The 13905-nt window shown below is 38.8% G+C and overlaps 1 protein-coding gene across 12 annotated transcripts in view; it reads right to left on the reverse strand.

The window, feature by feature from the left end:
* Positions 1-13905, reverse strand: part of EIF4G3 (eukaryotic translation initiation factor 4 gamma 3) — a 337040-nt gene that overhangs the window by 29889 nt on the left and 293246 nt on the right. For 11 of the 12 annotated variants that reach the window (XM_035727265.1, XM_035727263.1, XM_035727274.1 and 8 more), the window contains 5 exons: positions 11111-11205; positions 8792-8885; positions 6999-7116; positions 4520-4740; positions 2699-2820 (listed from right to left, as the gene is read on the reverse strand). In XM_035727265.1, coding sequence (XP_035583158.1) covers positions 2699-2820; positions 4520-4740; positions 6999-7116; positions 8792-8885; positions 11111-11205 — 650 coding nt within the window. The remainder of the gene's footprint in view (positions 1-2698; positions 2821-4519; positions 4741-6998; positions 7117-8791; positions 8886-11110; positions 11206-13905) is intronic. The other variant, XM_035727264.1, reaches the window with a different exon arrangement.

Below are 13905 nucleotides of genomic sequence, written 5' to 3' on the forward strand. Positions count from 1 at the left end.
GGTACTCAATGACTATATATCACAGAGGCTAACAACACAGGGTGCAGAGTCAGACAAATGTAGGTTTGAATCCTGGCTCTGCTACTTACTACTATGTGCGTTTAGGAGTGTAACAATTTTTCAGTCTTAACTTCTTGTCATAGAGTTACTGTGAGGAATGTATATAAGAAAAGGACTGGGCACACTGCCAAACACAAAACAAAGGCTCAATAAATAATAATTTGTATTATTTTTTTAAAAGATTTATTTATTTGAGAGAGAGACAGAATACTAGCTGGGGGAGGGGCAGAGGGAAGAGGAGAGAGAATCCTCAAGCAGACTCCCCGCTAAAATCAATCTCAGAACCATGAGATCATGACCTGAGCCAAAATCAAGAGCTGGATGCTTAACCAACTGAGCCACCCAGGCACCCCAATTTTTTAATAATAATAGCACCTACTGAGATGCTAGAAAAACCTCTTTCTTAGGATGTGCTCTGTAAGCCTTTAGCACAATATACTAATACGCTAAAGGTAATAAGATACAATCTATGCTCTGAAACTACAAGCTTAATTTTATTATTTTTTAAAAAGTATTTTATTTTTAAGTAATCTTTACACCTAATGTGGGCCTCAAACCTACAACCTTGAGAGCAAGAGTTGCACGCTCTCCTGACTGAGCCAGCCAGGTGCCCCATTTTTATTTTCTTAAGTAATCTCTATTCCCAATGTGGGGCTCGAACTCATGACCCTGAGACCATGAGTCACATGCTCTACTGACTGAGCCAGCCAGGCGCCCCTAGAAAGCTAATTTTACTTTTTATTTTTATTTATTTATTTTTTTAAAGATTTTATTTATTTATTAGAGAGAGAGAGAGAGAGCACAAGCAGGGGGAGCAGCAGGCAGAGGGAGAGGGAGAAGCAGGCTAAGCAGGGAGCCTGATGCGGAACTCGATTCCAGGACCCTGGGATCATGACCCGAGGGGAAGGCAGATGTTTAACTGACTGAGCCACCCAGGCGCCTCTAGAAAACTAATTTTAAATCCTGAGTAGGCTACTTATCATCAGCATGGCCCAGAGCAAGTTATTTTACATCTTTGCCTCTCAGTTTCCTTATGTATAAAAATGGCTATTATAATAATATTATTATTATTATTAGGGAGGATGATCAGGAGGATGATCCTCCTGAGGATTAAATGAACTAATACATACAAAATATGTAGAACAGCACATCTAGCACATAGTAAGCCCTCACTATGTCTGACAATATTTCCTGGTTCTTATCATCACTGCACAGCAGAGCTGCCTTGTACATTGTACAATGAAATTCCTGAGTCCTCGGGCGCCTGGGTGGCTCAGCTGGTTAAGCATCTGCCTTCGGCTCAGGTCATGATCCCGGGGTCCTGGGACCAAACCCCACATCAGGCTCTGCTCAGTGGGAAGCCTGCTTCTTCCTCTCCCTGCCGCTCCCCCTGCATGTGCTTTCTTTCTCTCCCTCTCTCTGTCAGATAAATAGAATCTTAAAAAAAAAAAGAAAGAAAAAAAGAAAGAAAGAAAAAAGTTCCTGAGTCCTAACTGATTCTGTTTCTTCCATCCTGCAGGCCAGGCCTAGGGCTGATTTTTCAGAGAGCCCTCCTGTTGCACTTAGGTGTTACTAATGTCTTTTTTTCCCTATGTCTCCAGTTCATCATAGGGTCATACTTTTCTCTTTTCGAAGTATTTGTTGCTCACTGACAGAGTATATCCTCTCCAACTATCTGGCTCATCATCAAAATTTCTTAGTACTTCTTCTCAATTTTGGACAATTTCAGAGGCATGAGGGTTTTGGAAGGCTGGGCTATAGTTAATCAAGGTGACTGTTAAGTAGAGAAAGCGAATAATGACTACATGGTTGAGAGAACAAGTAAGCTTGAAAGAATTTTTAATATAATGCCAAAGCAAAAATAGTTAATATATCTAACAAATAATTTAACAGATAAGCCTTTGCTGACTCCAGATCCCTAAACTAGGTACTATTATATAATCTTCCTAAGACCCATAGGTCTACTGGCATTTATTATAACTACAATTTAAATACTTAATCTGTGGAGTTAAGTCTTTATGATGTCTCTGCCACGAGACTACAGGGCTCATGAAGTCAGGCATTATGTCTATCTTATTCACTACCATCTTAAAACGAAGATCAAAGAGAAGGCTAGGGCTCAAGAATGGCAGATTCAAAGCTGGGTCTTGAATGTTTCACCTAAGCTGTCTGACCCTGACACAGTGCTTACTACTTGGTGCCTCAGTTTTCTACTTGGGAAATAAATATAAAGTAACATCAGCCATACTTCAAAGTTAATAACCAGAATGATGATAAAATGATTGTAAAGATCATGAGAGGCAATATATAGGGAGACAGGAATTCCTAATAATGGTGATGTGTTGTTTTTTGTTCATGAGTATCAAAGTCAATGTGGTTATCCCACAGTGGGGATGTACTGGTGGCCATTCTCCCTTCCTGCCATGTGATGCAGGAAGGATGGATGATAATGGAACTCCATTATCAATTTAAAAGAGAATAGTTGGCAAGAGTGCATCAGAGTTGTGCAAATTGAACTGTGTGCGACTTGGATTACTCAAAGTCTTAGTGACAAGTGACTTAGACCAGAGCCAAGTTACTGTATCTGTTACAGGGCTTTCTGTGTTGTTGCCTTTTTTTTTTTTTTAATTTCGTTTACCTTAAAATCATTAATGTGTAGAAATTCATCAATGATAGATTTGGACTTCTTCTCCATCTCCAATTCTGACAATGCTGGCTTGTCAGGAGCTGATGTTGCTGGAATTTCTGGTTTCACTACTACTGAGGTTAAAAAAAGTGAAAGTAAAAATGACAAAAATTATCCTTAAAACGGTGGGATTATGGTTGACAATATTTATGTGTTGTTACATTGATTTTTCCATAAAAGCATTAGATACAAATTTGACAAGGCAAGAAATCTAAAAGCAGAAAAGAGAAATATTTACTGTAGCACAGATATACACACCAAGTAACTTCATATTCTACAATTAAAAGAATATAGGGATATAGTAAACTTTTATACTTAAAGCCTTTTTGTTCCTTTCTGCATTTTGATTCTTCTCCACTGCTTCAATGATGAGCACATGAAGCTTGCATGATCACGCACAGAGCTCTAACCACACTGGCCTTTGGCAGTTGCTTGAACATACCATAGTTCTACCTATTTATTATTACTTTGCTCATGGTGCTCCTCCTGGATGGAATGCTCTTTCTCTCTGCTCCATACCCATCCCTCCCTATAAACCTATTTAATTCCTACTGGTCCATCAGACCTGAGGGAAACCTTCCCTGACATCCCTCTGTGTCAATTCTAGATAGTTCTTTGTTAAGTACTCTTTTAGAGCTCCGCTCCTCTCCTCCATAGCATTCTTCTCTGTTTGTACTTGTATATGACTGAAGGCTGAGAGGGAGATCCTGTGCCCACAATTCACTAGGTGGTCAGTGTGCATGTAGTGAATAAACAAATGACCCAGACAGTAAACATAAACATGCAGAGAGCAGCTGTGCTATATTATTTACTGCACACATGATATTTTCATGCCCTATCTTGTTATGTTCCCCAAATACCTACCATAGGTAAGAAAGCCACATGTCCCAAAGCTAAAAGATCTGAAGTCTAGAGTTGGGAGAAGACATTTCAATTTGTCTTTGAATCCATTTAGATACTATAGTTAGGAAACATAATTTAAATACTGAAACAAATTTGGAAGCTATAAAAATGTTATATACAACCAGTATCACTTCAGAATTAAGATTTTAAGAATGCTGAAAATTACCTTTAATCTATTTTTCACTGTTGCCATCATCATCATGACATCTAGTACCTTTTCAAAAATCTGTATTTATCAGATAATGTTCTAAGTATTTTACGTGTTTTAACTTCTCATTTAATCTTCACCATAATTCTATAAGGGAGGTACATTTACTATCCCCATATAACAGATGAGAAAACAGAAACACAGATAGGTTACATTCATGATAGTAATTTTTAGAGCATTATCGGAGTTGGTCCTCCTGTCATACGCATACTAAACATGTACAAAAACCAAAGAAGTTACCAAGATTAAGGTAGCAAAAGACGATCTGACATTTCCTCTTAGGCTTGCCTTGCAGTGGCTCAATAATGTGAGAATTTTCATACATTTGAGGGCTCTACAAAGCACACGCACTCTAATGCACAGTGAGTTGTTATTTTGAGAACTTGTAAGAAATTCAGATTGCTTAATATACTGCAAGCGGCCCTCGTCACCATCACACTTACTAGACAAAGGGAAAAATTTACAAATTGTTGAACAAAGGGATAAGCTGGGAAATGAGAACAATGTTACAAAACTATGAAGATGCCCTTTATCTTTGAAGACACCAGTGTGTTATTATCACACATTGATTCTGAAATCTACACAGGCACAAGGTCTCCTCTGCATTTCTCATTCCATATTTAAGGCCCAAATCTCCTACCTATATGTATCAAGTCTCTCACCTGACTCCCGGGCCTTGTTTCGGTCAACCTCAGCACTGTTCCTTTCCACATCCATGCCTCCCGTAAGCTGTTTCACGGTCTCTAGCATCTCTCTGCGTTGCTCTTCTTGAGACTGATTGTCCAACAGATCTTTGCTGCTGCCACCCCTCATGAAAGTATTGGGACGAGCTGCTGCAGATGGAAGGGGCTTATCATTCTTCTCTCTGCCCATGCTTCCACGACTTAAAAGACAAAATAAACTTTTCAGAAGAAAGACCACCCCATCCCCTATATATTCAAATTATAAAATAACACTTAGACTTTCTAAAAGGATGCAGAGTAATTTTTCACACATAACTTCAAAGGTGTGAGGCACCAATTATACTTCAAACTGTATTTATATAAACAAGTAAAATCAGTGCTTTCAAGAGAATGTTAAGCATGCATTTACTTTTCTCGCAAATGTTAAAAGGGATACTACTTAAAATTTTAAAAAATGTCAATGGCAACTCTTTTAGTTTTTAAAATTTTTTACAAATAAAGAAGACAGTGATGAATGTATGAGCTAAAACAGTGAGAGAATACCAAAACATGGTATCACTATGTATCATATAGTGAAGTGTTCTGTTGGTTGGCTTACAGAGAATGAATGAAGACCTATAATTACCTGTAATTACAAATTACAGAATTTATTCAGAAACTTCAAATATAAGTAAAATATTTTGAGAACCAAGTAGAAGTTGGTTTTTAAAAAAGATTTATTTAGGGCGCCTGGGTGGCTCAGTTGGTTAAGCCACTGCCTTCGGCTCAGGTCATGATCCTGGAGTCCCAGGATCGCGTCCCATATCGGGCTCCCTGCTCAGCAGGGAGTCTGCTTCTCCCTCTGACCCTTTTCCCTCTCGTGCTCTCTATCTCTCAAATAAAGAAAATCTTTAAAAAAAAAAAAGATTTATTTATTTTTGAGAGAGAGCACCAGACTGAGTGCAGGGGGGAGGGGCAGGAGAGGGAGAGAGTCCCAGGCCGACTCTGTGCTGAGCCTAATGTGATCACATGACCCTGAGATCGCGATGTGAGCCGAAACTGAGAGTTGGATGCTTAACTGACTGCTTCACCCAGGCACCCCAGAAGTAGTTTTTGCATGGCCCAAGTCACACATTTTATTTAAGAGAGAATCTTCCTATCTCCCTATTTACTCCCTATACTTCCTGTTTAGATAATTCTAATGAGCTGGGCAAATAGTTCCTTGGCCCATAGCAGATCAGGGGCAGCAAATTAAAAGGGAGAGAAGAGAAATGACTAGAGCACAACAGTGATCTAACCTCTGAAAGAACATACACAAGTACCCAAAATGCAGAGCCATCAGGGGAAATTTATGGCAGAGCAAAGAGCCACAAATACTTCAATAGCACAAATGATGCTTTTTTTAAAAATTTTATTTATTTGACAGAAAGATACAGCAAGAGAGGGAACACAAGCAGGGGGAGTGGGAGAGGGAGAAGCAGACTCCCCGCTGAGCAGGGAGTCCAATGCAGGGCTCGATCCCAGGACCCTGGGATCATGGCCCGAGCTGAAGGCAGATGCTTAACGACTGAGCCACCCAGGCACCCCACAAATGATACTTAATGGCAATCAGAGCCATCATTAAAAGTTGAATTATGCTAAGTATATTTTGTTGCAGAAGCCAAGGGAACAGTAACATAGTTTAGAAAGTCTACCTGGTCAAGCTGATTACAAAAATAAAAAAGAAAGTTTGAGAGCTTAAAGCAACTTTAGCACTAAAAGTGCTTAAGTCAAAAATTTTGAGGGGCGCCTGGCTGGCTCAGTTGGTAGACTGTGTGACTCTTGATCTTGGGGTCATAAGTTCGAGCCCCATGCTAGATGTAGAGATTACTTAAATAAATAAAATTTTAAAAATTGTTTTCTGTCATTATTCTACAGGTCTTTATTTATTCTCTGTAAGCTAACCAACAGAACACTTCACCATATCAGTCCTACGAAAATGAAAGTAGACAGTAGTAAAATACAGAGAACAGTGAGAAACAAAGGAGAGCCTCAAATATAACTTGAAAAACAGTGTGACAGAAAAACATATGGATAGGCTATCCATGCCCTTTAATTCATGTGCTTCAGAGTGTTAGGTTAATCTAGAGCATACTGAGGCATTAGTTTAGCATGCCCTCCACCAGCCACCAGGGCTATTTGGGTGGATCTGGTTTCTTAAGAAACAAGTTATTAGAAACTTGACAGGTAACCTGCTCTTCCTTTCCACCCCATCCCCAATCTACCACTCAATTATGTTCTTATCTTGGAAATTACAGAATGTGAAGATCAAAGGAGGAAAAGAAAGAAAATCAACCTTAGGGATAAAAGGTATCCATGCCATAAAGATGATTATCATGGTCTATGTGGGCATGCCTCTGTGTGTATGTGTGAAAGAGAGAGAGAGAGAGAATGATACAGAGAGAACAGACATTGACAAGTAGGTCAGTCGACTTCTTACCTGGTTAAGGTCCGTCGGGAATCAAACTCTAAAGGTGTAGATGATGTAGACCCTGAAGGTGCTGGAGGTTGCAAAGCAGAGAATCTGTTTAAACTGGAAGCACTTGACCGTAAGGCATCTATAGGTATTGAGGATTGAAGGGAAAAAAAAAAACAAATTGCATGATAAAAATGTAGCTGCTTTTTTTTTTTTTAAGATTTTATTTATTTGAGAGAGAGCATGAGTGGTGGGGAGGAGCAGAGAGGGAGAGGGAATAGCAGACTCCCAGATGAGCAGGACCTCGGGATCATGACCTGAGCCAAAGGCAGACACTTAACCGACTGAGCCACCCAGGCATCCCTCAAATGCAGCTTCTAATTCATCTGCCTCCCTTGGGAGAAAGGCGGTATTCCTAACAAGCCTAACAAGGGGATGTCAATCTCCTGGTCCATAGACCATACTCAGAAGCATAATGTTAGAAGGAATTTGTCTGAGGGATGGGGTAACTGGGTGATGGGCATTAAGGAGGGCACTTGATGTAATGAGCACTGGGTATTATGTGCAACTAATGAATCACTAAACTCTACCTCTGAAGCTAATAATACACTACATGTTAATTAAATAAGAATAAAAAAGAAGGAATTAGTCTGCAAAAAACCCCCAAAACTTAGAAATCTTTGTTCATTACCATTTGCTGCTTTAAAAGCATAATAAATTTTCCTAGGTAGGGAAGGGGGTGGGAATGGTAGACAGGGAAGGAGAGAGCCAAGCAAAAATAAAACACAATACTGCACATACAAAAGCTAATATAAATCCTACGTATTTATATGTAAAATTTGCATGTGGGCTTAAGTGAATAACAAATTTTTTTAAGGATTTGTTTTTTTAATTTATTTGTCAGTGAGAGAGAGTACAAGCAGGGGGAGCGGCAGGCAGAGGGAGAAGCAGGCTCCCTGCTCAGCTGATCTGGGACTTGATTCCAGGACCCTGGGATCATGACCTGAGCTGAAGGGGCAGACACTTAACTGACTGAGCCACCCAGGCATCCCAATAACACAATTTTTTAAAATTTAAAGAATCAAAGGTCATAATTACTTAATAGAAGGGAAATACGGAAAGGAGGTTAACACTGAAGTTTTTTACTTTCCTTTTGACTTCCTTAGCTTTAAAAAGATGTGTTTGTGATGATCTAAACATTTGAGTCCTAAGGTAAAATCTCTCAAAATCTGACTTTTTTTTTTTCTTAAAGATTTTATTTATTTGACAGAGACACAGCGAGAGAAGGAACACAAGCAGAGGGAGTGGGAGAAGGAGAAGCAGGCTTCCCATCGAGCAGGGAGCCTGATGTGGGAATCGATCCCAGGACCCTGGGACCATGACCTGAGCCGAAGGCAGACGTTTTATGACTGAGCCACCCAGGTGCCCCAAAATCTGACTTTTGATAAATATTTTGAAAAATATTTCACTCTAATTCTTTTACAACTCCCTTTTACAATTCTTTTTCTTAGCAAAATGAGTTTTCTTTTTCATTTGGGGGTACCAGTAATTTCTCTAATTATACTAAGTTTGTGAGTATCAATTTTAACAAAGGAACCTAAGAGATTAAAGTCCTAAACAGCCTAACTGAACTAAAAAAACTGTAAATATTTAAAATACCTAAGGATCCATAGTGAGAGGGACACCAGTTAAGTCTGGGCATGCTTCATCTATAGATCTTTTCCTAAAAGGATTATTAAAGGATTGTGGGAATGTGCTATAAGGTGAATACTGACAGACCACACCCAGGTTCCCGAGAAGGGACACTTCATACTTACCAGTCTCACTTGCCTTTGCTCCACCACTGCTGCCCTTTCCCCAACTGCCCAGCTGTGCTTTAGGTACCAGCTGAATTTTCTCATCAATTGTGGGCTGTAACATAAGTGACCACAAACCAATTATAGGAAACATTCAAGAATGGTTTATCTTTTTCCATAAAGATTTATTTTAGAGAGAGACAGTGAGCATGCATGCGGGTGGCGGGGAGGGGCAGAGGGAGAAGGAAAGAGAGAATCTCAAGTAGACTCCCTGCTGAGCAGAGAGCCCAATGCTGGGCTCGATCTCATGACCCTGAAATCATGACCTGAGTTGAATTCAAGAGTCAGCTGCTCAACCAACTGAGCCACCTGGGTGCCCCTAGAATGGTTTATCTTCTTTTCCCCTTCAGTGCAGTGAAAACCAACTTTGGCAAAAAAAAAAAAAAAAAAGTCCTTGGAATGCCAATTTAAGAAATATAAACAGGAGCTGTTCACATTCACATGGGATTCTGGTGGACCCTGAACTACTTTCCTGGAATCCAGCTTCCACAAAACAGTTTGGAACCACTGGTCTGGAGAATGCGTTCAGGTCCTCTAAGATGGTACACCATTTGACTAAATGTAAGCAGTTTCTAGTAATTCCTCCTGTCTAGTAATGCCCAGTGAATATATAAATTTTGTATACTACAAAATTAACTCATTAATCTCTTCACATTACTGTTAGAGAACAGGTCAGATGGCACAAAGATTTCATATTTCAGCAAAGCCTAATACATGCAGGATAAGGATGGAGAAGTGGAATGGCAGTATTCAATAAAAGGGAATAAGAAAAAAGTGAATACAGGATATTAGACAGGAAGTTAAGATGCCTAAGGTTTAATCCCCCAAACACAACTTTAGCACAAGTGAATAGAATTAGAATGTAATACTAATTAGAAAACACATACCACAGTAAGCTGCAATGTGGTTCTTTGTAATAAAAGTGTTCATAAATCCTAATAGTGCTGCTTTGCTCTACCGCATGCTGTGACACAAATCTCTCCCAGTTAACAATGCATTTGTTTAAAGGTTTTGAACTTTAGATCTAGAGTATTTAAGTAGAGTACCTACAGTGTAACTACCTGAATATACACAAAATTTATTTAAAAAGAATTTGCCAACTTGAAAAATATTAATAATGTTATAGTTTTAATACCAAAATTATTCTTTTTTATAGCATCCATGCACGGAAACAATATTTAAAAACACAAATATTATTATTAAGTACTGATATAATTTTCAAAGATGTTGGGGGTTGATGTTGGAGGGATTCTCTTAACATAAGATTTTTGTTAAAATAGTCTCTTGCTGGAAACAGAAGTGGATGGGAATCAAGCTATATTCAGCAATGGAATCCCTGCAATGAGACATAAAAAACTAGAAGAATGTACCAGAATCTTAGAGAACAGGATCCTTGCTAATTAAAATCAAGAGCAATCTAGAGACGGAATGTTCTTTCCTGAAGCAATACTTTGACATGAAGATGAAAATGACATAGCCCATCTTCTTCCAGTTTTCTCAAAGTCTTTTTCCTTCTGTCAGTTCTCTTCTTTCATTTGATGTTTCCACATTAGCTTTAGATTGCTATTAGTATCCTACTGGTAGGCTGCCAATTTTCAGAACTATGGAAAGTGTATTGCACAGGAAGGATCAAACTAGACTTCCAAATGATTTGTAAAACCCACTGGGCTATAGAAGCTTCCACTTTTACAAAAGGTAATGCCACTTTCTCTATGTTCTCCAAGGTTCTTCACCTGACTTACAGTGATCAACTTCTGCTGAAAACATCTGCTAAGAGAAACCTCTTTCCTCTTACTGCCCATGGATTCTCAAGAGAGAGGAAGGTAGAACGTATTAAATCTTCATCACAGACTGATTTCTAGTAGTAGGTCTTCTATGCTTTCTTTTAGGCTTTGGATATGGCAAACCATTATATTCCTTTCAAGTAAGGCTTAAACAGATAGTTGCTTCTTCCCCAGAGCTAAGGATACATTGTATAAAGCTTATAATTTATAGCTACTTTAGTATCATTATCATCTCTCTTATAGTAAGCATCTCCTAACTTTAGGAATTAAACTTGTCACTTCCACCTTAGTAAACCCTCCAAGAAACGAGAAGAACTAACACCAGGACAAGTAGTAAGAATACACGGATCAATACTGACTTGTAGAAAAGCATCTGCATTAAAAAAAAACACTCCCCAATAAAATCTGCAATATGGCTGTTTTATATGAACAAGAAATAACTTTGAGAGTCACGTCCTCAGGCTGTTGTAAGTTGTGTTTTAAATGTCATACTCACCTTAGTGATTTTAAGGAATTTTGAGGGGTCTAGTACCCGACTATTCTTGGCCCCTTGTACAGTGTTCCATCCACTTTCATCCACTCTCTGGACACCTGCAGGGAGAACAGAGTGAACAGTCTCTTATCTACCTCAAGTCAGTTTGACAGTGAAAGAGTGAGCAGTATTTTCAACTCAGCAGCTCCAGTGAAAATCAAGGAAAAGGACAAAAGAGATTGTTAAAGCACTGCTGACAACCTCTTTAACATCCAGGATGAAATGAAGATAACAGGTAGAAATACCATGAGAGCCGACCTAGGAGAAAGTAACTGATACAAGAGACTCAATGCTAGACACAGAAGGGCCAAATCCAGTGTTCATAGTGCATGATTAGAACACTTTAGGAGAAATCAGATGGAAATTATTTATTACAAAGTTTATTTCATTTAATAGTGTCAAATGATACAGTACACTTGGCTCATTCCCCTAAAACCTGCTTCTCCAAACCATAAGCTGCTCAGGCAGAAACGCTTGATTCCTATTTCTCTCACACTTGGCAGCAAATCTTGTCAGTTCAACCTTTACAATATATTCAGCATCTAGCTCCTTCTTATTACTACCAACACTACCATTTTGGTTTTCACCAGCAACAAATGGTCGATTAGTATAAAAACATCTTCACTAGCTCCACTGCTTCCACCCTCAACTGTCTGTATCATGGCAGTCAGCATGACCCTAATTAAGTGGAAGTCAGGTCCTGTCACTGCTCTACTCAAAACACTCCTGTTAATCTCTCCATCTCACTCAGACAAAAAACCGTATTACTTCTAAACGGCCTATAAGCTCTTGAGTAATCCAGACTCCTGCCTCTCAAATCCCATCTTCCACTACTCTCTCCCTATGCTCTTTGCTTCAGCCACACTGGCCTCCTTGCAGTTCCCTGGAAATGCTACCTCAGAGCCTTTTACTTACTATTCCTTTTGCCTAAAAACCTTTCCCCAGATATTCATATGGCTTAATTCCTTCATACTTGCTTCAGGTTTTCACTCAAAATCCAACTTTAACAGGAACTCCAACCACCCTATTTAAAATTGCACCTTTACCCACCAAGCCTGGCACCACCCACACTTCCTCCCTCTCTATCTTTTTCTCTAGAATAAAGTGATCTGACAAAATTACGTATTTTATTTGAGCATTTGTTGTCTATCCCCCTGGTACTATGTAAGCTGCATGAAGGAAGGGATTTTGTCTCTCCTGTTATGTGATGGGCACTTAATATTTGTTGAATGTAAGACCACCGAACTGTCTATCCAAAAGCTTTTCTGATCCTCATATACGTGATGTTCTTTGTGCTATCTGACATTACTGATCATGAACAAACTTGTTTCTTGTTTGTTTCTTATATCCTAGTACTCCTTCCTCTCCAGTTGTTCTTTATCTGTTACTTTTCCAAGAGTTCTTTTCTTCCTTTAGTCATCTGTGGACATCATTCCATGGATTGGGCTTTCAATCTAGTTCAATAATAAATAAAAGTCATTATGTGAAAGGCACTCTGCTAGGTTCTAGGGTGAGGAAGGTGAGGAAGTGTGGTGTCCCATGAAACTTAAAAGTACACCTTCTTCCATGGAGGATTCATCTCTTGCAACTTCACTATGAGCTCTACTGTCTGTGATAAATAATAGTTAACGGTTGTTGAGAATTTACTGTGTGCCATTTGCTATGCTGAACACTTTACATATTATGCCTCACTTCATTCTCACACAAATCCTATGAACCATTATTTGATCCATTTTACAGATTAAGTGACTTGTGCAAGGTCATACAGCTAGGATGAAGGAGAGCCGAAATTCAAACCCAAACAGTTTGACTCCAGAGTCTATGCTCTCAACCATTATACTTACGTGACCCAGTAACTAGCGTGCTCACATAATAGCACAGTGGACAAATGAGCGCTTCTATCTGGATGCCCTCCTGCCATCTCAAAATAAACAGGCTTATGAGAAGAATGATCATTTCCCTTCTGAAAAAGTTTCCTCTTCCAATGTTCTTAGTCAATGAACTTCGTATTTTCTCCAGTGTAAAATGCCTTCTATTTCACCTTTCACATTTTCCCCATTTCTTCCTTTATAATTATAATTATTGTTACCAGGATTTCAGCAACAAAACATTTCTGAGTTCAGTGTACCCCTTTGATACATCATGTAAAAAGGAACAGATTTGTTTTATTTACATACCACTAGCATGATATTATCCCTTTGTTCAAAAATTTATGATGGCTCAATGTCTACCGCGTACAAAGTCAAAAGTTCTTAATCTGGCTCCATTCTTTCAGACAAACATTTTCCCACTGATTCTGAACACTTAAATTTTGCTCCAATCAGGCGTGTCTAGGCCTCTTTCCAATATATGTTCATTTTAATTTCATGACTAAAATTATTCCTTTCCCCTTCCAAATATTTAGCATCCACCAGGACCCAGTTCAAGGGTGCCTTCCTCAAATAAAGATCTCTTCTAGCTTTCTTCTCCTCTGAGTTTTAACAATCTTAAATGAGAATATATTTCATAATTGGTATTATCTTCTACTTGACAAATGTTCCCTTTATTAGTTTTGCCTTTCCAGATAAACCGTAAGCTTTCAGAGAAAAGAAACTATATCTTCCACTTCTTTTTATATCCCTCCCAGTTCTGAGTATACAGAAGATGCTCAATAAAGTCTTGCTGACTACTGACTTTAAAGTAATCAAAGAAACCACGTTGAGTCCTGCATTCTTGGCTTTTACTCAAAAACCAGTGTCCAGGTGAAACTGCTTCACTTA

The sequence above is a fragment of the Zalophus californianus genome, chromosome 4 (genome assembly GCF_009762305.2).
Source record: "Zalophus californianus isolate mZalCal1 chromosome 4, mZalCal1.pri.v2, whole genome shotgun sequence".
Classification (NCBI taxonomy): domain Eukaryota; kingdom Metazoa; phylum Chordata; class Mammalia; order Carnivora; family Otariidae; genus Zalophus; species Zalophus californianus.